At 35.6% G+C, this 26110-nt stretch overlaps 2 protein-coding genes across 3 annotated transcripts; both read left to right on the top strand.

The window, feature by feature from the left end:
* Positions 1 to 1339: 1339 nt before the first annotated feature.
* stim2a (tromal interaction molecule 2a) lies at positions 1340 to 20912 on the top strand. Of its 2 annotated transcripts, XM_067404315.1 has the most exons (12): positions 1340 to 1982; positions 2599 to 2729; positions 4770 to 4884; positions 4962 to 5073; positions 6465 to 6580; positions 6967 to 7144; positions 10427 to 10604; positions 10687 to 10848; positions 11034 to 11134; positions 11312 to 11550; positions 14935 to 15118; positions 15491 to 20912. In XM_067404315.1, the coding sequence occupies exons 1-12, from the start codon at positions 1865 to 1867 to the stop codon at positions 16845 to 16847; spliced, it is 2991 nt and encodes a 996-aa protein (XP_067260416.1). In that variant the 5' UTR covers positions 1340 to 1864; the 3' UTR covers positions 16848 to 20912. The 2 variants fall into 2 exon arrangements, with proteins under 2 accessions (XP_067260416.1, XP_067260417.1); XM_067404316.1 differs by lacking the exons at positions 14935 to 15118; positions 15491 to 20912 and adding an exon at positions 13401 to 14011.
* A 104-nt stretch (positions 20913 to 21016) lies between these two features.
* On the top strand, positions 21017 to 25209 carry LOC137032767 (uncharacterized). Its single transcript, XM_067404706.1, has 5 exons — positions 21017 to 22296; positions 22397 to 22765; positions 24269 to 24418; positions 24673 to 24710; positions 24807 to 25209. The coding sequence occupies exons 1-5, from the start codon at positions 22266 to 22268 to the stop codon at positions 24918 to 24920; spliced, it is 702 nt and encodes a 233-aa protein (XP_067260807.1). The 5' UTR covers positions 21017 to 22265; the 3' UTR covers positions 24921 to 25209.
* Positions 25210 to 26110: the final 901 nt, after the last annotated feature.

Raw genomic sequence — 26110 nt, forward strand, 5'->3', positions numbered from 1 at the left:
TTTACTGGTTATTAGGGATTCTGCAGTTAATATGGTGGAATCCCATAGATTCTTCTCCAAGTGGGACAGAAACATCAGCACCATAAAGGACACACAACAGAACAGAGGTTATGCAACTACACAACCTGTTCTCAACAAAAATTGACCACTTATTACACCCATACAACCAAACCCATGTATTAAAAGCAACAGGACAATTGTGTGCCCAGTGATACAGCATTTGAGAAGCAAACCTTACAGAATGTTCTTTTTTACATAATAGATTGATGACATCTATGCTGGCCACCAGTGGCAGAAATGAGATGATGTTTCTCACATTAACTTTGAAGTGAGTTTGGCCTGAATTACAATGACAGACACCTGTCACTTGTCCATGATCTAAGGGGCAAACGTTTCCCCCCCTGCTTGGCATCCACTTGCTCATGGCCCAGATTTATTTTTAGACCTTATGGGGTTGTTGAGATGTAACCTGAAGCTTTCTTTCTGTTGCTGTTTCTGAGTGTATGAGTCTTCAACCTTGTTAATCTGATAGGGCTCTAAATTTAATTCTGAGACCAAGATCAAGTGTGTGTACAGGATCTATATGAGAGAGTAAATGCGTAGCATTTGTTTTACTGTGAAAGCCCCCCAAATTGAAGGCTCTTGATGAATGCTTATTAAGATCGTCTTACTATTATTTCATTATTCTAGAGTTGAGTTTAGAGATGCTACTACAGTAACTGACATTTTACCAACCAATGTTTTCTTTAAAGAGATGGTTCACACAAATTTCAGAAAAATATAATTCAAAAAAGATATTTTTAAGAATATTTTAGCTGTTTTTGTCTATTCAATGGGAGTCATTAGGGTCCAAAACAACATTGGACTAAATTAAATAAATGAATAAAAAGCATCATCATCAACAACAATAAAACAGGCTATTATATCAAACTACTTTAGTCAGCTTAAACATTTTTTTTTACTTTAATCCCAACAAAAATATACAATTTATTTTTTTTTATTCACAAATTAAACTGTTCATTATACTTTGTGTATTCAAGTATTTTTTGTATGAATTTAATTTTTATTTAGTTTTAAACGCACGTCGTTTAGTGGTTAATGAATATTTTATTATATACTTTATTTTAATTTGTTAATACTTTTTCTTGGTAAAGTTCTTGGAGCTTCCAATCACGTAAACTAATTAATATTCATATTTAAAGTCAACGTCTACCTCTCAGCAAATCAGTTTACTTGGCAAGCGCCACGCATTCTAATTAATATTCATGAGCCCGACGCCGCTCAAGGATTAGTAAATTCCCGCTTGGCTTTGGAAGAGCAGACGCATGCAAAATACGAGCAAACAAAGTTTGGTGACATTTAGTAACTGGGACACCTTTATGGACACACAATATCCAAACGTTCCCAGAGAGAAGCATAAGGAACTTTATTCTTAAGGAACCTGACTTTCAGAAGGACTTCTATTCTTTGTATTTTTATAGGCCCTATCTAACGCTGTGTTTTGATCGTTCTTTCTTTAGAATTTGTTTTTCAAACTCGTTTATTATTCTGTTTACTTTGTTCCTCCATTTCTTTGGGATATAAAAGCGAAACGTCATTGGCAAAAACAGATTTTGGGATGTATCTAACTTTTTAAATGTTGTGACTTATTCTTATCCTTTGGAGTTGCAAACAAAAACCTCGAACAGTTTTTCGTTTTTTTGTGATTTTTCTGTGAAGTGACCACACTGTTGCTTTTCTAACCGGTGGGGGATACCTTTTCCTGGAGCTGGAGCTGTTTATAGCATCACTATCACGTAACGTTGCATTTGGACACACATGTGTTTTTTAAATCATAGACAGTAAGTGGTATTTGAACCCTGCAATGCAAAAGTTCTGCCTCACCGTCCTGCTCGTGCTGCGCGGGCTGATCATCTGCGTCTGTTCCAGCGATGAAGTGCAGTACACTGGGCTGTACAAGGACACAACTGTGACCTCAACAGGCACGTGTGCTCGACCAAATGATGTTAATATTCATAACTGTATTAAAGTTAATATTTGCTAAGCCTCAGAAAACTCCCTGCATCATGTGAATGATATCAAAAGTGCAGCTTTACAAAATAAATGCATATTATTTTTTTTATTATAATTTTCTATTAGTCAGTCTCTTTCTGTAACGATGGTGTAATTGCTGTGGTAAAAAAAAAAAAATATATATATTATGTAATATGGACACTGCAATGTAAAGTGTTAGAATAATGACAATCATTTGAATATTATTAATTGAGAGGGGGATTAAAACCAGTCACAAAGTACTGAACTAAAAATGTTAAAGCGGTGTTGTTCAGATCATTGTGTCATGAAAGAGATTGTTGACAGAATTCATTTTTAAATCTGACTTGGCAAATCTGAACCCATTTTAGGACATTGTAAAGATTTCTTATACAAAATTTTCTCTCATAACTGTTTTGGAGAAACAACAGAGATATTAAAGAGATCTCATTGTTGATGTTTCTTTCCTGTGGAATAATGATGCCTCTTGGAGAAATTGCTGTATAGTGAAATGATGTTGACATAGCAAGTGTTTGTTGGATTGCTTATCTCCTCTTTTCACCACAGATCCATGTCTGCAAGTGAGCCCTCCATGTATGACGGAGGCTGACCGCTTCAGTCTGGAGGCTCTTCAACACATCCACAGAGAGATGGATGACGATCAGGATGGAGGCATTGAGGTGGAGGAGAGTGTCGAGGTAATCAGCAGTCACAGATGTTACGATCACAAGTCAGAGATAAGTTTCCTCACACCCTAATGTGAATCCTGCAGGGTTTCCACAACTTCTGGCTAATCAATTTCCATGAAATTTGCAGTCAGTTGGATAAGGAAAGAGCAGATTATAGCTGCAAATGTTTTATAGGTGATCATAAATAGAAAAAATAATTGTAAAAATCTATAGATTTCCATGACGTCTTTAAAGAAGGGCTGCATGATTAATTGAAATAACACTGAAATCACAATATGGCTTAGTGGGATTATCAAACCACAAAGGTTGCTAATAAATAAAACGCTGTGTTTTGATCGTTCTTTCTTTAGAATTTGTTTTTCAAACTCGTTAATTATTCTGTTTACTTTGTTCCTCCATTTCTTTGGGATATAACAGCGAAACGTCATTGGCAAAAACAGATTTTGGGATGTATCTAACTTTTTAAATGTTGTGACTTATTCTTATCCTTTGGAGTTGCAAACAAAAACCTCGAACAGTTTTTCGTTTTTTTGTGATTTTTCTGTGAAGTGACCACACTGTTGCTTTTCTAACCGGTGGGGGATACCTTTTCCTGGAGCTGGAGCTGTTTATAGCATCACTATCACGTAACGTTGCATTTGGAAACCACAAAGGTTGCTAATAAATATTAAATAAATGATGAATTAAATAAATATATGCGCTATATATTGAAGTGTGATTTGAAATGCTTGAAAATGAAGAAACTAAGACAGCCAAAGATATTAGTATTGTAATTTTACAGATGTAATTTAAAATAAAATGATCATTATTATTATATTATGTTTCTTAAATACTTGATTTTTTAAATAATTATTTTATTGTAATATTTCTTTTGTTTTTATTTAGTAATTTATATAATTTTTATTTAATAATAATAATGATGATGATAAGCACAGCAAACCTGGATTTTTTTTTTAAAATCAATTTTTATCAGTAAAATCGCAATTAGACTTTTTTCCCAAATCACGCAGCTTTATTTGAAGCCACACTTAAAATGTCTATAAATATATTTTCAGGTTTTCCACAACTGAGTGCTTAAAGGGTTAGTTCATCCAAAAATGAAAAATTATTATTATTAATTATTCACCCTCATGTCGTTCCACACCTGTAAGACCTTCGTTCATCTTCAGAACACAAATTAAGATATTTTTGATAAAATCCAAGGGTATCTGATCCACGTTATTGCACCTTTTGACAATCAAAAGCGTAGTTGAAAACATGGTTAAAATAGTCAACGTGACTGCAGTGGTTCAACCTTAACAACAAGAATACTTTTTGTGCGCAAAAACAAAACAAATATTGAGTCGGCATTCGGACGTAAACAAGGAAGCCTGCACTGAGTTCACTACGTATAACAACTGTTCAAATTGTTGATTAAAAAGTATTCTTGTCGCTTCATAACATTAAGGTTGAACCACTGTAGTCTAAGGTTGAATTAACCCTTTAATAATCTTTGTCTGTTTAACCATTTCTTTTGTTGCTAATTCGAACTGGTGGTTGAGTAGCACAAATTAAGTATTTGTAAGTCTGAGGATGTGAACTAACAAGATCAGCTTTACATTTTGGTATGTTTGTGTAAGTGCGAGAGTGTTATTCCAAAGCACCCTTGGGTTCCTCTCCCAAGCCTGTTGGTCAATTTAGGAACACATGTTTCCATCCAACACCTAAGACAAACTGTTCAGGCTTGGCATTGGGAAAACATAGCTGAGGGGGATGAGTTTCTAAGTAATGTCCTGAAGTATGTCCATGTCTCTGGCATTAGGTTTCCTTTCCTTGTTGCTATGGATATGGTTTAGGTGGATTGAAGCAGCGAAGAAGCCTGGAATCACGTGGTGCATCTGATTACAGCAGAGATCCCAGATTCCAAGACACATTCACAGACACTTGAGCTCTTTTGATCTTGAATGTTTACTCAGCTGTTGTGTGTGTGAGACTGTATTTGTAGTATTTGTGTAGTAGGGTGGTATTTTTTTGTGTGCAGAAGTTTATTTAAATCTCTTCTTTATGTAGTTCATCATAGAAGATATGCAGCAGCAACAACAGGCAAACAAGCACAGTAAACTCCACCAAGAGGACCAGCATATCACTTTGGAGGAGCTTTGGAGGGGCTGGAAATCTTCTGAGGGTAAGATGGTCTGCATGATTGTGTCTTTCCGCCACTTTTTTGCCTCTTTTTTTTACTGCTTTCTTTCTCTCTATCAGTTCATAACTGGACTCAGGAGGATGTCTTAAGGTGGCTAAGAGAGTTTGTTGAGTTGCCTCAGTATGAAAAGGGCTTCAGAGAGCTGCGTGTCAATGGAAACACCTTGCCGAGGTGAGACAAATTAGTTCAAGATAGTTCATCCAAAAATAAAAATTCTGTAATTTACTCCCCTTCAAGTAGTTCCAAACTTGTATGCATTTCTTTGTTCTGCTGAACACAAAGAAATATATTTGGAAGAATGTCAGTAACCAAACAGATCTTGCCCCCCATTGATTACCATAGTATTTATTTTTTCTTACTTTGGTAGTAAATGGGGGGCGAGATCTGTTTGGTTACTGACATTTTTCCAAATATCTTTCTTTGTGTTCAGCAGAACAAAGAAATGCATACAGGTTTGGAACTACTTGAGGGTGAGTAAATGCTGACAGAATTTTCATTTTTAGGTGAACTTTCCCTTTAAGACTGAACCAAAAGAAAATTCACTCATTTCTAAATGTGTTCATCTAATGTTTTGGAAAGTGCCCTCTCATATCAGCCTGACCTAAGAAGAGTATTTTGTACATAACGTTTACAAATTACATGTTTGAATATATATTGATTTTACAATATAGACATTCTGACTGCATCTAAAATGTAAATGAACAGCTTTGGAAATGCAAAGATCTCTTCAAATCCTTGATATTCTATTTATATTATAAATAGAATATAAATAAATTTTATATATACTTTTTGTTAAGTTTAAAAAAAAAGCCATATAAATGGACAGTGATTATGATTTTAGTGACAATATGCTATTTTATAGATACTGTATCTTTAACAACACCAGAATGCACACAGGACAGAATGAAAAAGTTTGTAAATGTGTTAAATAAATGTGAATGCACTGAAAATACATTATCGTTAAAACATTTGGGGTTGGTAAGATGTTTTAATTTAAAAAAGTCTCTTATGCTCACCAAGGCTGCAATTATTTAATAATAATAAAAAAGTAAAATAAATAAATAAATAGTTAAACAGTGAAAAATTATTACAATTTAAAATAACAGTTTTCTATTTTAATATATTTTAAAATGTAATTTATTCCTGTGATGGCAAAGTTGAATTTTCAGCATTATTACTCCAGTCTTCATGATCGTCACATGATCCTTTAGAAATCATTCTAATATGCTGATTTGGTGCTCAAGAATTATTTCATATTATTATCGATGCTGAATACATTTGTGCTATGTCATATTTTTTGTGGAAACCATGATAAAAATTTTCAGTTCAAAGTTCAAAAGAACAGCATTTATTTGAAATAGAAACCTTTTGTAATGCACTAGATGTCTACTGTCACTAGTGATGCATCCTTGCTGAATTTAAAGTATTCACTTATATTTATAAATCATACTGACCTCAAACTTTTGAACGATGGTGTATTTAGTTAATCTCATTGATTAAATACTCCATGATCCATCTTCATGAAGTGACACAGCTAACAGTTTCTTGCTTTGAACTTACAGGATTGCTTCCAATGAGCCATCCTTTATGAGCTCTTATCTGAAGATCCAGGACCAGCAACACAAACAAAAACTCAAGCTCAAAGCCCTGGATGTAGTGCTGTTTGGCCCACCTACACGTATGTATGCGCTTCATATATTGACATAAAATGTAATGATTTTTGTATCACTCTGTGTTTTACATTTAGGATATAAACATTTCAGTCTCTGATCAACATAATCTCTTGCACACATTAATTATGAAATCAAATGTAAATGTAAATGATTGAAACAGTTGTGGCTTTTTAAATGTCACTATTAAATATAGCTCTGACTGATGTGTATAATTTGAGTACATGCGAAATCAAATATCAACGCATGTCTATTGAGAACGCACAGTGCAATTACTCTCTCACACTGTAAAATATTTCAGCAGATATCCAGTCATCATGCAAAATAAACACACAGACGTCACATAATGTTTCATTGGCTGTCTGACTAATATCCTCATGTAACTTTACTCCAGGACCTCCACACAACTGGATGAAAGACCTGCTTCTGATAGTGTCAATAGTAATGGGGATTGGTGGATGCTGGTTTGCACGAGTACAGAATAAGGCATCTAAGGTACATATTTCAAAGATGATGAAGGACCTGGAAAGCTTGCAGACAGCTGAACAAAGCCTCAGAGACTTACAGGAGCAGTGAGTACACCTTCTAGACTCCTCAACCTCCATATTCACCATCAGTTTAAAATAGGATTATTCACAAAAATAAATAATTGTTTTTTTAAAACTTGTTTGTAATTAAAAATTATTAGTTAACTTTTTTTAATCGATTGACAGCACTAATATTTATACTTTTCAAATGTTTGGGTTAAAGGATTAGTTCACTTTCAAATTAAAATTTCCTGATAATTTACTCACTCGAAGATGTCCATGTCCTTCTTTCTTCAGTCAAAAAGAAATAAAGGTTTTTGATGAAAACATTCCAGGATTTTTCTCCATATAGTGACTTCAATGGACCCCAAATGGTTGAAGGTCAAAATCAGACATCCCAAGTCTCCCGGAAGTCCCGGGAGTCTCCCGCATATTTATAGCGGCTCCCTGATGCCCGCAAATTAGTTAAAATCTTCCGGAATCTAGAGCGAGCGAGCAAGAGCGCGCATAGAGACTGTGTTTCAAACCAGCGCGCGCACGGCAGAGAGGGAGAGGGAGCGAGAAAGAGACCTTGCATGTGTATGTGTGTGTGTGTGTGTGTGCGAAGCGCATGTATGACAGAAAGCATCCCGAATGGCCTTTTTCGGCAAATCAACCAATCAATTATCAGTGAGGTGAGTTGACAAGTTTCATTTCATGTGCATATTATTCAGGCTAGTTGCCAAGGCTACATGAAAACAACAAACTCCTTAGACCTGTTTAAAGTTGCAATGGAAAATAAATAAAAGCAGTTTACATAAATAGTATAAGCAGCTTATATAAATAGTAAAAGTAATCTACATATTTAAACATAATTAACGAATGCTTCAAAGCGTTCTACACGATCCCAGATGAGCAATAAGCGTCTTATCCAGTGCCCAAGGAAGTCGACCGGAAGTTGAAGTCGACCGCGTGCTGCCATCTTGTAGCAGAACTTCACTTGCGTTAGCATCCCCATTGACTCCCATTCATTTTGGCGTCACTTTGACAGTGAATAACTTTACATCTGAGGCGTTTAAAGACTCCATTTGTCCATGATTTATTTCCAAAGATACACAACAATGTATAAAGGGCTCCATTACCTTCTATGTTACATTATGGCCCCGTAGAAACAGTTTTTGTAAAAATAAGCTAACGATTGCGTCATAACCACTCGACTCTCTGTCGCACAGTAGAGAAATTACCGTACAGACAGGAGGAGAAGCTCGCAGACAATCGGGGAGATTATCTTAATATGGCGTACTGGCGTTACATTTTAAAATACTATACAAAATAATTAATCAGAATACTTACTCCTGCTCACTCACGCCAAAGAACTCCCCGCTCAAGCTCGCCGTCTCTGCAAGATTAACGATGGCAGTTTGCACGCACAGCTACTAGAAGATTTACATCTGTCAGACAGGTTGCTGACGTCATCAAGCTTAGTGTGAGTCTGCGCGTTAGAAACGGAAGTGCTAAAAATCCCTAAAAATGGGCTTCACTTGTCTCAATTGAGTTCCAGTGGGGTCGCTGTGTCCATTTCTTTTACTGTCTATGGTCTTATCTAGTGAAATCAATCGGTCATTTTCTAAAAAAAATTTTATAAATTATATAAGTTTTAACCATAAATGCTCATCTTAAACTAGCTCTCTTCTTCTTCTCTATTAGAATTCCAGCAGTGTAGACACTGCTAAGTGTATTACTGCCCTCCGCAGGTCAAAGTTTGAACTAATTGTTATATACTTGCACTAGCATATTGTATATGACAATTTAGTTCAAACTTTGACCTGTGGAGGGCAGTAATACACTTAGCAGCGTATACACTGCTGGAATTCAAACAGAGAGGAAGAAGAGAGCTAGTTCAAGATGAGCATTTATGGTTAAAACGTCTAATTTTTTTTTTTTTTTTTTTTTTTTTTTTTTAGAAAATGAGCGATGGTAATTTTGACCTTCAACCGTTTGGACTCCATTGAAGTCCACTGTATGGAGAAAAATACTGGTATGTTTTCATCAAAAACCTTAATTTCTTTTCGACTGAAGAAAGAAAGACATGAACATCTTGGATGACATGGGGGTGAGTAAATTATCAGGGAATTTTAATTTGAAAATGAACTAATCCTTTAAGACAAGGATGCATTAAGTTTATCGAAAGTGACTGTAGTGAAATTATAAAATACAAATAAAAATATAACTACAATAGAATATTTTCCAATTGTAATAATATTTCTCTATATTACTGTCTTTATTGCATTTTTGATTAAATAATGTAGCCTTGGTGAGTAAAGGTGTGTGTGTGTATATATATATATATATACACATACATATATATATATATATATATATATATATATATATATATATATATATATATATATACACATACATATATATATATATATATACACAACATATATAAATAATATTTAAATGTCAGAAATATAGTTATACTGTTCAATAAACATTGTGTTCTTTAGAAAAAAGTATAATTGTATAAAAAATTATATGTTAATTAGCTATAAATAATTCTAAATATTAAAATGTAATATTTAAACATTTAATTTTCACAATATTTAAATCAGCAAATTTTGCAAACAACAATGTTCAATACATCACAACAATCCAAAAAAATGAACAAGGCATAAAAATGAATGTACAGTCAAACCAAAATTTATTCAGACACCTTGAACATTTCATTCATTGTTACAGTTCACTATAGTTTAAAAAATGGTAATAAAATATGACAAGATCTCAGAGTTAAACTTACAGAAAGACTTTAATCTTAATTATGTCAGATAACACTTAGGCAAAACATGGTCAGGTCAAAGTGTCTAAATGATTTTTGGTTCCAAATGTTTATCAATTTTACTGGTAGTCCACTGTATGAAGAATTTTTGGGTATAATATGTCACCGTTTTCTTTATTTTTGCTATCCTCGCTTAAATAAATACTATAGTGTCCTGCACCCACTAGTAAAAATATATCAAAAATAAAAACATTTTGGTTTGACTGTATATATGATCACCAAACTTGAGAGAGTTGACAACATTATAGTAATGGTAATATCTAACTGGCACTAAAATAATGAGGGTCTCAATTGTGTGACCTCATTAAACTTTAACATATACATAAACATCCTAAATAAAAATATAATCTTTTGTTTTTATATAATTACTTTTTAAACCAGATCATTTACATCAGATTCAGTAAAATTAGACTTCCCAAGAAAATATACAAGATAGCGGGTGACATTGGAGAGCATTTTTTCAGCATCTTATGCAACCGACACTGCATTTTGTGTGTTTTTGTAAGGTTGGAAAAGGCCCAGGAAGAGAAGCGCACAGTGGCGGTAGAGAAAAAGAATTTAGAAGAAAAGATGAGGGACGAGATTCAAGGTGCTCAGGAAGAGGCCAACCGCCTTCACAGACTGCGAGATGGAGCTGTGAGTGAACTCAGCCGTCTTCGGTATGCAGAAGAAGAGCTTGAACAGGTAAATATCTGCATTTCTTCCTGTAAAACATCTCCCAACAAGACTCCACTACACCCCATGCTTCTCTGTGCTCTTTACACAGGTACGTGATGCACTAAAGAGGGCAGAGAAAGACATGCAGTCCCTTTGGGCAGTTCCTGAATCTTTGCAGCTGTGGCTACAGCTCACCTATGAGGTGGAGGTCCAGTACTACAACGTCAAGAAGCAAAGTGCAGAACAACAACTAGTCACAGCTAAAGATGAGGTATTTTAGAGACGAATGAGTCACCCGTTTCAAATCCATTCCTGTGCATTGAATCAAATACAGTGTGAAACGTTTTCAGGTTTCTATTGTTTTGCTTTTTGACTTAATGTATATCTGTATAACTAATGAGAGGGCTGTGGACTGTCTTGCATGAAATTATTTAATCACCCTGTATTTTTGCATAGGCTGAAAAAATCAAGAAAAAAAGGAGTTCGGTGTTGGGTACACTACATGTTGCACACAGCTCCTCATTGGATCAAGTGGATCAGAGAATTCTGGAGGCCAAGTAATTTATTTATTTAAAACTGAATAACAGTTACTGAATAATAATTTGGATACAGTTTTCAATGTGGGTCCAAACAATGTTTGGGGCTAGTGTATCTATATATTTTAAAATACATGTTCAAATCATGAGTACACTAAGTATAGGCTTACATTGACCTGCATTTGTATTTTGTTAAAGGAATGCACTAGCAGAGGTGACTGCTTGTCTTCGGGAGCGTCTGCATCGGTGGCAGCAGATTGAGAGCTTGTGTGGTTTTCCTTTAATGAGAAATGCGGGTCTATCCAGTCTCACCGCTACACTCTACCCAGACCCCAACTGGATGCTAATGCCCCGGGCTGCAATGCAGTCCTATCAAGTGCCTGTTTCAGTCGAGGACATGGAGGAAGAAATGCCGCAGATCATACCACAGATTCCTGGTTGGTACTTGTGTTTTTTTAATTTCTTAGTTTCTGTTTTTAATTTCTGTTTTTATATCCATTAAGCAGAGTGTCAGCCAGTCAAACATGTAAACAGCATTGCGTGTTTTCTGACTGGGTAAAAAAAAGGTGCAAATTGTTCCTCACTGGTTATTCAGCTAATCAACCAGCGGAGGTATATATACTGCAGACTTACCTCCGTTCGATTGACAGTTTATCAGCATCCCTCCACCACCCCATCTCCTCACTTCTAAATTCTATCTCTCATAACCACATCCGGGGGGAGTACTCTGGTTTCGGGCCAAAATTCCGAGCTCGGAGCCCTCCCCCTGGACGGCACGCCAAATACGCATTACTTTCTCTTTCTAATTATATGTATATGTGAACTCGTGAATGTAAATTTAGGGGCAGAGCTATCAAGATAGGGGTTTGAATCTTTTGGGTAGGGGCGTGTTTGTTTTTGTGATTTCAAATATCAACAGCGTTTCTCAGAAATCCCTTACTGCACCTTTAATGCTATTAAAAGAACATTCCACATGAAAAAATAAAGAGTGTAAATAAAAAAAAAAACATTATTTAATTAAAGACATAATAATAAAATGGATCCAAAATGGATGTATTTTTCTATGTATGGAATATTTCAAATGTGGTTTATTCAGAACTACCCCTTTAAAAGCCACTTTTGCGCGCATGCCCGTGAAGATCGGTCGGGAAGAATGGTTGAACCTCACCTCAGAAATCACTTGAGGTAAGTGTGTAAATTAAATTTTTTTATATATATATAATTTTTTATAACTTTTTTATTAATTGTTTTTTTTTTAATAAATTGTTTTTTTAATTTATTTTTTTAATTTATTTTAATTTTACCTATTTTCTTTGATTATTACCAGGTTAGGTTTACGTATTTTGTCGTCTTATTGTATATTTTAAAGTGTATACCTGTCATGCAGTCGGTCTCAGTCAGTCACGTGTGTTTATTATGTGCAACGACTTTCAATATTCTCATTCTTATACATCGCGGTACAAAGAGGACACTAACAATGTACTTTTGATATGAAAACAACATGCCACGTAATGTTACTTTTACCTCAGGAAAGCCATTCAATAAATTTTACTCTAGAGAATTTACTATATTACATATTCATCATTATATCTTTACTCTTGTTAAAAGGTTATTATTATAACGATATTATTATAAAAACTGCATTATACAATTCTATACAAATCAGATGTTAAACTTTAATATTATAGTAATGTACCTGCTGACAGAGTTAGTTTACAGCATTCATTTTTTCGTTGAGAAAAATGAACATGTACATGTAACGTTCATTATGTAGCTTCAGCTCAAACACAATGCCTGATTATTTGAAACAATCACATTCCTTTTAGATGCAGAATGATGCATTATTGTTAACTAGCAGTGTTATTTTTTTTGTTTAAAGGAAAAAATTAAATAAAACTGCCCATCACCAGAAGCTCTGCTGGAACATTTCATTAATTTTTCAATTAATCAAATTACTAAGAGAAGATGGCTCCCTTCATGGTTGAGACATAAGTAGGATGTCTCATTAAACTTACCTGAGAGGCAAGTGATGTTTATACAGCACAGTCTGTTGTATAGCAAATTTCATGCATCACCATCACCAGCAAATATTCTGTGTAAGCCTTTATTCCAAAAAGAAGTTTGAATACTCCATTGACTTGGTTGATTCAGAATAATTTGGATATTTTCTTGTGGCTTATATGATTCAAGTTCAGTTGTCTGAAGTAGCCAAACTAAAAATATCTCATGCTCATCTTATAACAACAGTGAACTGAAGTGAACTTGAGGCAATCTGTTAACTTTACAGGTGGAGCATTCACCCTCTTTTCCCCTTTCTGGTGGAACGACCTGCCAACATCTGCCGAGACCATCACATCCTTCAAGAAGCAACTGAAGATACATTTCTTTTACAAGCAATAAAAGGGATAGTTCACCCAAAAATTAAAAATCTGTCATCATTCACTCACCCTAAGACTTTTGATCATCTTCAAAACACAAATTAAGATATTTTCTATTAATTTTCAAACTTCAAATATGGTAAACGAAAGCTCAAACATTCTTGCTTGACATGGCAGAGCAAACCTCATTGGTTCTTGCTCATCATACAGGCACATTTGAGTTTTTTAATGGACCTGGACTGTCAATAGAGGGACATAAATTTTTCTTAGCATTTCACCTTTGGTCTAGATTGTTTTCTAGCTTTCTAATGAACCTGGCATTGTATGAATATTGTTGGCTGTGTGGCGAATTGCTTTTGTTCCTCTATTGTAACTTACTTTTGATAAATGCATAATTGTAAGTGTTATTATTAAATTGTCCCCTTAGTTTTTTATTACAACTAACTCTTGTTTATGCTTCAAAAGTTCTGTTCATGTTATAACATTTTACAAATAAACATTCAACACATTATTTTGTGAGAAAGGAATATTTTAATAATATTATTGTAACCTTTAAGTAACATTGTAATAACAACAAGAAAACTGTACATTTTTACATTTTTAGAATATTACAAATAAACATTCAGAGAATGTTATATTTTGAGTATAAATACGGTTAAGAGAATGTACTAACGTTATTGTAACCTTTAAATAACATTCTAATAACAAGAAAACTGGATATTTTAAGGTTTTTAGATTGTTACAATTAAATGTTCAGAGAATGTTATATTGTGAGTAAAAATAGGATTAAGAGAATGTTGTACTAACATTATTGTAACCTTTTAAATAACGTTCTAATGACGACAAGAAAACTGAAGAAAAAAATATATATATATATATATATAATAGAAACATCTCAAATCAATGTTCCCACAACGTTTTAGAACTTTGTTAGCTGGGATACCCCTCTCATGGATTTCTGTAAGATTTTATGTGTTTTGAAAAAGGCTGCTGCTACGAAGAAGCTAAATGAGACTGCAGAGGTTGTCGAGGACATTAAATGTCATTAATCCAAACAGGAAAACTGATCTAGTGTCCACTTTTATAGTCTCATTGTGTTAATACTCATACTCTTGCAAACTATTCTAACTCAAACTTCCAACTTGTACATTTTTAAAAAAGATTAGAAAAAGATTAGGAGAAGCTGCGGTGGTGGTGATGTTGAAGTCTTGCGTCTGTGATGTAATTTGTTTATAGCCTAACTATTACTTCTGCTGATTGTATTTAGGTTTCAAAATTAATAAAAGTTGTACATTTATGGAAATTATCTTGATGAACAAAATGTGGTGTAGGGAGATTTTATGCATGGTATTGAACAAAATAGATTACAACACAACATTAATTTCAGTAAGTGTTAGATTTTTTTAAAACAGGCATTAATTATTCATATATTTTACTTTTCAGTCACAGTTTCATCTCTGAAATGTTCCCCACGGTCTCTGGTTCGCTCTCGCCGATCTGGGCATATTGTGCCATCACCTGTCATCATATCGCCTGACCCAGACCTCCTGATTCCCATACGAAGTCCATCACGCCGATATGGAGACGAGGAAGAAGAGCATATCAAATTCTCCACTCTTGTGAAACAGTATGTCAGCCTGGCATTTGCCTTTTGTTTTTGCATTGTATAGAAATGAGCAGCTCAAAGATACTTAAAAAAATTGGTAACATTGCAATAAGCTTAAATTCATTAACAGTCTTCATAATACTACAGAAATCAATCTAATATGCTGATTTTGTGCTTAAGAAACATTTATTATTATTGTTATTACTAATATCAATGTTGAAAACAGTTGTGTGGCTTAATATTTTTGTGGAAACTGTGATACATATTTTTCAGGATTCTTTCATGAATAGGTAGTTCAGAAAGCATGTAAAAGTCTTTAACTCTCACTTTATAAATGATGACAAAATGTTTTTTTTGGGGAGAACATTTGCTGAGTGTCCCTCTCTCTGACAGGGAGTCCTTGGAAACATCCTCAGAGTCCACAGAGTCTATTGGGTCATCCATTAGCAGAATGTACAGCAGCCTTGATGTCCCTCCTCGGAGAAAATACATTTTATCTGATAAAATGCCCCGAAAAATCTCTCTGGATGAACAAGATGACAGTCCCTCACGCAAGATCTCACAGGACGAGATGGACGAGTCTTTGATGGTGAACAGCTCAAGGAAAGTATCGCGAGAGGAATTGGACATCAATATTCCATCAAGAAAGACATCTAGAGAGGAATTAGAGGCCTCCGTGGACCCTCCTAAACAGCTGGCTCGAGGAGAATCTGAAGCTAGCATTGATTCATGGAAATTACACAGGGATCTGCCTTTGGATTCCACAATGAGGTATTATTCTACAGAAAAAATGTCCCCAGCAGCGACCGGCATGGACAGTCAGAGACAACGATCCCTTAGAGACAGAAAAGATCATATGGACAGCATTTCTAGAGTTATACCAAAATCAGAGCTGGATTTAGATGCCACAAGTGGAACTAGATATTCAGATGCCTTAATGAACACTTCCATTAAGCACAAAGAAAACCTGGACTTTCCATCCAACATCCAGCGAGGAAGAATATTTAGGGAAAACTCCTTTGATGCCAGCTTTGATAGTTCAGTGGAAAGCTCAAAAAAATTTAAGATGTTAGGCAAAACTGATTTATCCAAAGACATCCCTTCGCGAATTATGTCCCAAGATGAGTATGATGTTTTCACGGATTTCGAAAGACTAAAAAAAAGAGATTCCATGGATACTGTTTCAAGGAACATAATAAGAGATGAGTTTGAGAGAAGCAAGTCCTTTAAAGAGAACAGGGATATTCGCATGGAATATCCCTCAAAAAAACCCTCTCGAGACGAGCAAGAGTTTGCGATGGATACACAACGGATACAACGCAAGATAGACAGCTCTGTACAAACTCCCATTGGTAGAATACAGAGAGAGACTGTGGGTCTATCTGTGGAGGCTCCAAGGCGCAAGATATCGCAGGAGGAATTTGTGGTTACTAATCCAGGACAGTTTGGTCCACCTGACCTCACCGCGAGCTCCTTGATGCTCTGGAAACCATCCGCAGATTCGCTCAGCACGCTAGTGTACGACGGCATTCTTGAAAAGTCCTGCGAGAACCCTCTCGTGGCTAGTTCTTGCGATCTCAGTCACGCGACTTCGGTGTCTAGCTCTTCCCAAAGCCTTCTTGGAATTGAAGGTCATCTGGCAAATTTATCTTCTTCAGAATCTGGGAGTAAAGACAAGAGCAAGATGTCTTCTAAGCTGAAGAATTTGTTCAAGAAGAAAAAGGATAAGGAGAAAGATAAAGACTCGTGAAGATCAACAAGTAGGAATTAAGACTCTTTTAAAAGGCCTGAGGCTCTTCTAAAATTGCCTTAGAAACTATAATATAAGAAAAGCTAAACATGCTGAATGGAGTGGCCTTGGATTTTCTTGCAAAAGGTTTCTCTTAGATATGCAGGAAGAAATTTAATTCTAGCATTTTAATGGACCCTCAGCTAAATGGATACAATCTTATGAAACAAAGGAGCAGAACTGCACTTTTCCAGGTTTGATTCAGTGAAACTATATTACAGACGCTGTCTTTAATTGCACATTTTTCTTTCTTTCTTCCTTCATCCGGTTGTGTTCATCATTTGAAATAATTTGCGATGAGATGGATGTGTATAATTCTTGCTCTGATGAACTGATGAGACGTTTGCATATTACCAGATCATTGTAGCATTGAAGAGACAATCGCAACATGCTTAACTTAGGCCCTCATGCATTAGGCCTCCAAACGCTCATGTGGTTGAATGTGTTCCAACAGCCACAAAAGACCACCTACTCTCCGCCTGCTGACCTAATGCGTAAGGTAAGCGCTCGCTAGCCAGACAGGATTTGGGCTAAACTTTGTCAGCTGAAGACCCGTTTGGTTTGAAGACAAAAAAACGTACCAAGCACAATGTTCTTCACCATTTCTGATTTCTAACACGCACTCACAGTGTTCGGTGTGTTATGTTAAGGCAGAAACGAAAGCTATTGCTCTCTGTATGTTTTCTGTTATCTCCGGACGCATTCATATGTAAACTGCGCAAGCTTATTTTGTTCTTTAGATCGAAAGATGTGAAAAAACCCTTAAAATTTACCCGCCAATAGAATGTCCCCTCGAAGAAATCAGAACAGAAGTGGTTGACAGTGAACAAAAGAGACTGATTAAAATACCAGGTTGAAACGGGTATGTGTCTCCCTCATCCACTTGTGATCCGATTGACCAAAACACATCTTAATACCAGGTGGAAACAGGGCCTAAGATGTGTTTTAGTTGATCGGATCACAAATAGATACCCGTTTACACTTGGTATTTTAATCCGTCACTTCTTACCTGATTTCTTTGAGGGGAATATCAATGGACGGGTAAATATGTTTTTTTCCAAATCTTTCGATCTAATGGGCAAAATAAGCTTGCGCAATTTACGTATGAACGTACCCATGATGATGGAAAAACATACGGAGAGCAGCAGCTTTCGTTTCTGCTTTGACAGTCACAAGACCGGCCAAACGAGGTGAGTGTGTGTTAAAATAGTGAGAGAACATTGTGCTTGGTACATTTGTCATCTTTAAAGTTAAAACCAAACTTGGGTCTTCAGTCGACAAAGTTTAAATCCCATCTGGATAGCGTGCTTCCCATGTTTACACATCAAGTCAGTAGGCGGTTTTTAGTGGCTAATCGAATTCATTCAAACACCACATGAGCTTTTCCACTACAAAAGCAATCTGGTCGAATGGGTTTTTTTGACTACCTCTGGAAGTGAAAGGCCAAAACGCATCTTAAAACCAGGTGGAAACAGGGCCTTAATTCTTATTTATTTGATTGACTTGTTTGCACAAAAATTCAGGCGGGCAACAGAAGACAAAAAAAGCCCAAATTCTAACTAAAGGTTGACTAATATACTGTAAATCTACTAGCCTGTTATTAATAAACGTGTGTTTTAATATATTGGATTTAATAGAAATTAAGCTTTAATTAATTATTTAATAAAGACTTATTTAATCCAATTTGGAGTCAAGTAATGATCAAATAGGACTATATTACATTTTTTGTGTTTTTCCTTGTCTTCATCATTCAAGTTAAAAAGTTGCATTTCATTGAAGGAGGATGATATTTGTATTTATTTTAACTGTTACATTTGTCATCAAACACTGACAATGCTTTTCCAGACTCTACTGACACTTTTGACCTTGACCGTACACAGTTTTAATGTAAATATTTTAAGTTCTTAAAAGTGTCGGTCTGGTTTTATTGTACAGCAGTTTGGGCAACATTTGTTTTCCAGTGTGCAATATAATTAATTTGACTTGGAGGAAAATTCTTCTTGAATATTTTGTGGTATCCTGCCCTTATCCTGTATATGTTCTTGTGCAAATATAAAATATAAACCACATTTAAAATAAATGTAAATCCAAATGTTTAACCATTACTGGAAATATACATCCCAGCAGTCAGGAGTGTACAGATCCTTATAACCTAAAAAAAAAACCCAGCCAGAATATGATCTGAAGCAATAGCAAATAAACAAGATATTCATAAAGACACCTGTAGGCCTATTGTTTTGTTGTTTCCGGAGATATGTTAATATGGTCTAATTTGGATGTGTGGAAATTTTGCCAACATCTACTACATCTACATTATTAATTCATTTCATAGTTGTGTAATAATTGCTGTATTGTTTTGAATGAGAAACCACTTTGGTAGCATTGATTTGATTTTTTTTTTTGATTTTTTTTTAAGTGTCATGAAACTCCCTATGTCATGTATACAAAAATATACATTGTTTATATATAGGTCAGATGATTCTGACTAATCTAAGTAGTTCTGGGTCATATTGAGCCTTCAGTGTGATTAATTTAGCTATCTCATTTCGAAGGCTGCATCTTCTGGAGGTTGCTTTTGTACGCAGCATACAGTGGATACGGAAAGTATTCAGACCCCCTTAAATTTTTCACTTTTTGTTATATTGCAGCCATTTGCTAAAATCATTTAAGTTCATTTTTTTCCTCATTAATGTACACACAGCACCCCATATTGACAGAAAAACACAGAATTGTTGACATTTTTGCAGATTTATTAAAAAAGAAAAACTGAAATATCACATGGTTCTAAGTATTCAGACCCTTTGCTGTGACACTCATATATTTAACTCAGGTGCTGTCCATTACTTCTGATCATCCTTGAGATGGTTCTACACCTTCATTTGAGTCCAGCTGTGTTTGATTATACTGATTCGGACTTGATTAGGAAAGCCACACACCTGTCTATATAAGACCTTACAGCTCACAGTGCATGTCAGAGCAAATGAGAATCATGAGGTCAAATGAACTGCCTGAAGAGCTCAGAGACAGAATTGTGGCAAGGCACAGATCTGGCCAAGGTTACAATTTCTGCTGCACTTAAGGTTCCTTAGAGCACAGTGGCCTCCATAATCCTTAAATGGAAGATGTTTGGGACGACCAGAACCCTTCCTAGAGCTGGCCGTCCGGCCAAACTGAGCTATCGGGGGAGAAGAGCCTTGGTGAGAGAGGTAAAGAAGAACCCAAAGATCACTGTGGCTGAGCTCCAGAGATGCAGTTGGGAGATGGGAGAAAGTTGTAGAAAGTCAACCATCACTGCAGCCCTCCACCAGCCGGGGCTTTATGGCAGAGTGGCCCGACGGAAGCCTCTCCTCAGTGCAAGACACATGAAAGCCTGCATGGAGTTTGCCAAGATGGTGAGAAATAAGATTCTCTTGTCTGATGAGACCAAGATAGAACTTTTTGGCCTTAATTCTAAGCAGTATGTGTGAAGAAAACCAGGCACTGCTCATCACCTGTCAAATACAGTCCCAACAGTGAAGCATGGTGGTGGCAGCATCATGCTCTGGGGGTGTTTTTCAGCTGCCGGGACAGGAGGACTGGTTGCAATCAAGGGAAAGATGAATGCGGCCAAGTACAGGGATATCCTGGACGAAAACCTTCTCCAGAGTGCTCAGGACCTCAGACTGTGCCGAGGATTTACCTTCCAACAAGACAATGACCCTAAGCACACAGCTAAAATAACGAAGGAGTGGCTTCACAACAACTCTGTGACTGTTCTTGAATGGCCCAGCCAGAGCCCTGACTTAAACCCAATTGAGCATCTCTGGAGAGACCTAAAAATGGCTGTCCACCAACGTTTACCATCCAACCTGACAGAACTGGAGAGGATCTGCAAAGAGGAATGGCAGAGGATCCCCGAATCCAGGTGTGAAAAACTTGTTGCATCTTTCCCAAAAAGACTCATGGCTGTATTAGATCAAAAAGGTGCTTCTACTAAATACTGAGCAAAGGGTCTGAATACTTAGGACCATGTGATATTTCAGTTTTTCTTTTTTAATAAAACTGCAAAAATGTCAACAATTCTGTGTTTTTCTGTCAATATGGGGTGCTGTGTGTAAATTAATGAGGAAAAAAAATTAACTTAAATGATTTTAGCAAATGGCTGCAATATAACAAAGGGTCTGAATACTTTCCGTACCCACTGTATGTAATAATGGCGGCGTCATTTAAGTAAAGTAACCGTTACATTCCACAGTCATTAGGAAATTACAACAATTTACACTTCACAAGGAATAACAGTCAATTTTATAATGGTTACTTTTCTGAAATAGGATATCCTTGATGACGTATGCAGCCAACAAATGCGACCTCAGCCTTCGAAATGAGACGGATATAGTCAGAAGTCTTCTGCTTTTTTCCATAACTAATTTTAGAAAATCATGATGCTATCAAAAAGGGGGTTTCCAGTATGTTTTGATGATTTAGTAATGTTCACAGGTTTTTGTAAAGTGGTTAATCATGCTTTGTTTTTGTTTTTTTAACCACAAATGTTTCCAGTGTTTTTTCTTGAGAATTTGTATGCTCATCTCTGTGTTAATATATAGCTGTATGGACTTTAATATTATTATAGACATGAGTAATCAATTGCATATTTGAGGTTAGATTTTTAACCTGCAGAAATATTTTTTATATAATATTTATATATTTTCCCCCCTAACAATTCAAGTCAGCATGTCAAATTGAATCATGTGGAAACAGGAAAACCACAACCTTTAGATGATCGCAGTCTGCAGTCTGCGTAGCTTGATTTGTTTAGATGACAAACCTGAATGGAAAAATATGTGGTTAGAGGCTGTTTATTAATAATGTAATATCTAAACAACAAAAATGACCTTTTTTGAAGAAAGAAGTATGAATAAAGTACACAGGGTGTTAGATGTGACTGATGAAACAGGATGTGACAAAAGGTTTCCTGTTATGGCCTGCTTGAATGTTGATACCTCTGAAATTCTAAATGACATTTAAACCTCAACATGTTGTTGCCAGTTAGATTATATCAGTTCACCTTCAGTTAGACATGAACTGTATTGCACAACTGATCTGTGATGTGCTGAAAATAATGCATTTGATACTTGGTAAAAATGGTAAAGATGATGATCACTTTATATCAGAATGAAAGAGCACAGTTTACAAACTTTACAACGTTATCAAACTTTCTTTGATTAGAAACATAATGTATGCTAATTCAAATATTAATGAATTTGATAAAACCCTCAATCCAAGCAAAAGAAAAAATCCCCAACCTCTAAGTGCATGAACGCTTTTTAGAAGAAATCCCTCCCATCACAGTCAGCAAGGCGACATGCGCTTTGAAGACCCTCGTTCTCATCAGCTACTAAAATGAAGCGAGCAATAGTCATCACACTTGTGTGTAAGTCCATTTTTGTGTTATTTTGCAGTCTTTATGACATAGTATTGATTTGACTGACAATATTTTTTCAGTGTATTTAAACTTGTATTTGCTTTTGCAGGTGTTTTGTTCTGTGAACACCAGAGAGTGTTTGGGACAGAAGTGGACGTGAGAGTTAAAGCAGGAGACAACATCACTCTCTACTCTGACTGTGTCTTTACTTTTGGATCACACATTATTTGGTTGAGAAACTGCTCACATGAGCATCAACCATCTCTGTTAATAGAGACTATAAACCTGTTCGGGGGGATGTTTCCACGTTTCAGTTTTGTGCACAACAGCTCCAGTAACTCCTATGATCTACATATAGAGAATGTCAGTGTCTCTGATGAGGGAATATATTACTGTGCAATAGATGAAAGAAAAGTAAATGGTGTCATGGGCTCACTGTACAAGTATGGAAACAGAAGAACTCGTCTGTCTGTCTTGGGTAAGAAAATATTTGTTGGCCATATTTTACAAAACACTGTCAAATTGTTCTGCTGATAATATCATTAATGGTAATTTTTGCATGAAATTAAAAAAGTGCAAAATAGAAACACTTAAATCACACTTAAAAACCTCTGTCACTGCAATAGCAGCATATAAATATATACAAAAGAACTGGAAACAATGTAGAATATATCACAGAAAACCAAAAATGTAGACTAAATATTTTCAAAATTCAATAGCAGTAGACATTTCTTTATTCAGAATTTCCTTCTCAAATGGTTTATCTGATGTTTTACGTATATGCTTTGTTCCACATAATCAGCTTAAATAATTTAAGAAGGATAGTTACCCATTTGCTCTTCAATGATTTTAACCATACACTGTGACTAAATTATATGAATTATCTTAATTTAAAAATAAATATAATATTATATAATAAATATATAATAAAAGCTCATATATTAGCTTTCACCAGACAGAGGAATGGAGCATCTGAGGTGTCAAATATGGTTTCAAATCAAAAGACACATTTCATGGCGGTATAATTCATTAGTGTATTAATGTGACATATTGTGTCACATTAATAGTGATTTTTATTTATTTTATTTTTTATTTTTTTTATCTATGCTAGTGCATAGATAGCCTTAATATTGTGCTTTATGTGGCACAGAAATAGATCCTTGAAATAATATTTGCAAGTCTCCCTTTTTTTCAGTTGAAGTTTTTTACCACCCTATTTTACCCCTTGGGTGTCCCCTTGGCCACCCCATTAAAAAATTCCTGGAGGAGCCACAGTTCAATCATGACAACTCTCAAAATGGTTTTAACATGCTATTGAATATAGCAGTGTTAATGTATTTGGTCTTGGTGGACTATATCTGATACTGCTGCTGCAGAGCAAGTATGGACTAACTTGCTATTGCCAATTAGTGATGTTCAATTCTTGAACGAATCATGATTTTAAGCGGGTAACCGGTCAAGTCAGTTCACAGAATCAAACTGAATTGTACTTGGTTGATGCTTATGCAATAAATGCTCATTGGCTCATTCAGTGCACAAGGAGTGTGCATGCTACTTAATCGGATATGCATCTTGCATCATCAACCTGGAACTAAAGTTTGATTCAGTTTGATTCTTTGAACCGATCATCACCACTGACAATAGATACACAGAAACATTGCTGTAAGATATGTTGCTGCTGCATGAATAAACATACATAAATCCCATTGCAAATCTAGGCAGGTGGAACTGGGGGAGGTAGAGGGTTTCAAAGGATCTCTGATAGCGCGCTGCAGGACTATCTTACAGCGAACACTGAACCAAACTATTCAAATGCTGAGTAAGCAATCTCATTGGCTGCAGGATCAGCAGAGGCCATGTGGTAATGGTGTGACTGCTTACAGAATCCATGTAAAGGAGGAATCAGCCTGAGCCATCTACAGCTTCATGACTGCACTAGATATATGCACAAGACAGTTACTTTTGCTTTCATTTCATTTAGAGTTAAAGTCTTCTCACACTGAGAGGTTCAACGCCACCTCCACTCCTCCTGTATCAGACCTCTGCTGGAAGCTGCTGTTCAGTGGGTGTCCGGTGTGTGTTCTCCTCTTCTCCATCTGTGTCTACTACCTCTGTCAGAGGAAAACTACAGGTGATCATTCACTCCTGAACTCATTTCCTTCACCAGAGCTATGACTGTTTATTCAAAAATAACAAGATTTGCATTGAATTATCATTGTTACAAAATGAACCCTGTAAAATATCACAATCACGGTTAGGCAAACAAATTCTATTGGCTGGCCAGCCAGTATAGAGTATAGAGCTTTGTGAACAATGAAATGCATTTTAAAATGTCAAGCTGATTTAATTTTCTGAATCGAGTTCTCTTATCTTAATATCTTGTAGTTTCTGCAGCAACACAGACTGAGAATGGACTTTTTGAGGTACTGCATTACTTGTGCAAACATTTCTCATTTTAAACAAATAAATAAATGCTCTTCATATACAATTTGTGATTTGTAATGTTGATTATTTTCCAGAGCGAAGATGAAGTTTGTTACGCATCATTGTACACACCGTCCATGCTGAAGAATAAGAGAGTGCAGAGTTCAGACTTTAGTACTTACACTGAAGTCAGAACCAAAATAACATAAACTACCGAAGAGGATTCTGTTGTAATCCTTAAAGATGGAATACAAAGTTTTGATATTTACTATTATATGGTAACAGGCATTACTCAAGGCTAATGCAAATTTGAAAGGTTATGACTTTGGTTTGCTGTTGTTATTATTTGACCCGCTTCTGTCTACTGTTGTATGTACAGCTCAAACGGAGAGCTAATCCTGATTGTGTAAATGTAGCTGTTGTTTATGCACATAAGGGTTGAGAATCACTGTGTTATTAGAATGGTAAATCTAGTGTTATTTTACTTTAGGGAGGGTAAAGTAATGGTCAGAATGTACTCATGATTTTTTTACATGAAACAAGTCTGTAATCATGATTATTGTTACAATAAATATTTATATTGATGCGCTGTCTACTGTTTGAGCTTTCTTTCTTGTTGTTACAATGGCCAAAAGAGCACCATTACAAACCATTTGGCCTTCAAACTTAAAGGGTTAGTTCACCCAAAAATAAAAATAATCATGCCGTTCCACACCCGTAAGACCTTTGTTAATCTTCGGAACACAGATTAAGATATTTTTGCTGAAATCCGGAGGCTCCGTGAGGCCTTCATAGGGAGCAATGACATTTCCTCTCTCAAGATCCATAAAGGTACTAAAAACATATTTAAATCAGTTCATGCGAGTACAGTGGTTCAATATTAATATTATAAAGCAACATGAATATTTTTGGTGCACCAAAAAAAAAAAAAAAAACGACTTATAGAGTGATGGCCGATTTCAAAACACAGCTTCAGGAAGTTTCGGAGCATTATGAATCAGCATATCGAATCATGATTCAGATCAGGTCAAACCGCCAAACTGCTGAAATCATGTGACTTTAGCGCTCCGAACCATGATTCGACACAAAAGATTCATAACACTCCAAGCTTCATGAAGCAGTGTTTTGAAATCGGCCATCACTAAAGAAGTCGTTATTTTGGTTTTTTTTGGCACACCAAAAATATTCTCGTCGCTTTATAATATTAATATTGAACCACTGCACTCACTCGAACTGATTTAAATATATTTTTAGTACATTAATGGATCTCGAGAGAGGAAATGTCATTGCTGGCTATGCAGGCCTCACGGAGCCATCAGATTTCAACAAAAATATCTTAATTTGTGTTAACGAAGATCTTACGGGTGTGGAACAACATGAGGATGAGTAATAAATGACA

The sequence above is a fragment of the Chanodichthys erythropterus genome, chromosome 12 (assembly GCF_024489055.1).
Source record: "Chanodichthys erythropterus isolate Z2021 chromosome 12, ASM2448905v1, whole genome shotgun sequence".
Taxonomy (NCBI): domain Eukaryota; kingdom Metazoa; phylum Chordata; class Actinopteri; order Cypriniformes; family Xenocyprididae; genus Chanodichthys; species Chanodichthys erythropterus.

Coding starts and splice junctions, on each gene's coding strand:
- stim2a (XM_067404315.1), top strand. CDS start 1,865: ATGCAAAAGTTCTGCCTCACCGTCCTGCTCGTGCTGCGCGGGCTGATC. Junction 7,145..10,426: donor CTCAGAGACTTACAGGAGCA/GTGAGTACACCT, acceptor TGTTTTTGTAAG/GTTGGAAAAGGCCCAGGAAG. Junction 10,605..10,686: donor CAGAAGAAGAGCTTGAACAG/GTAAATATCTGC, acceptor CTCTTTACACAG/GTACGTGATGCACTAAAGAG.
- LOC137032767 (XM_067404706.1), top strand. CDS start 22,266: ATGAAGCGAGCAATAGTCATCACACTTGTGT. Junction 24,419..24,672: donor CTGTCAGAGGAAAACTACAG/GTGATCATTCAC, acceptor AATATCTTGTAG/TTTCTGCAGCAACACAGACT. Junction 24,711..24,806: donor CTGAGAATGGACTTTTTGAG/GTACTGCATTAC, acceptor ATTATTTTCCAG/AGCGAAGATGAAGTTTGTTA.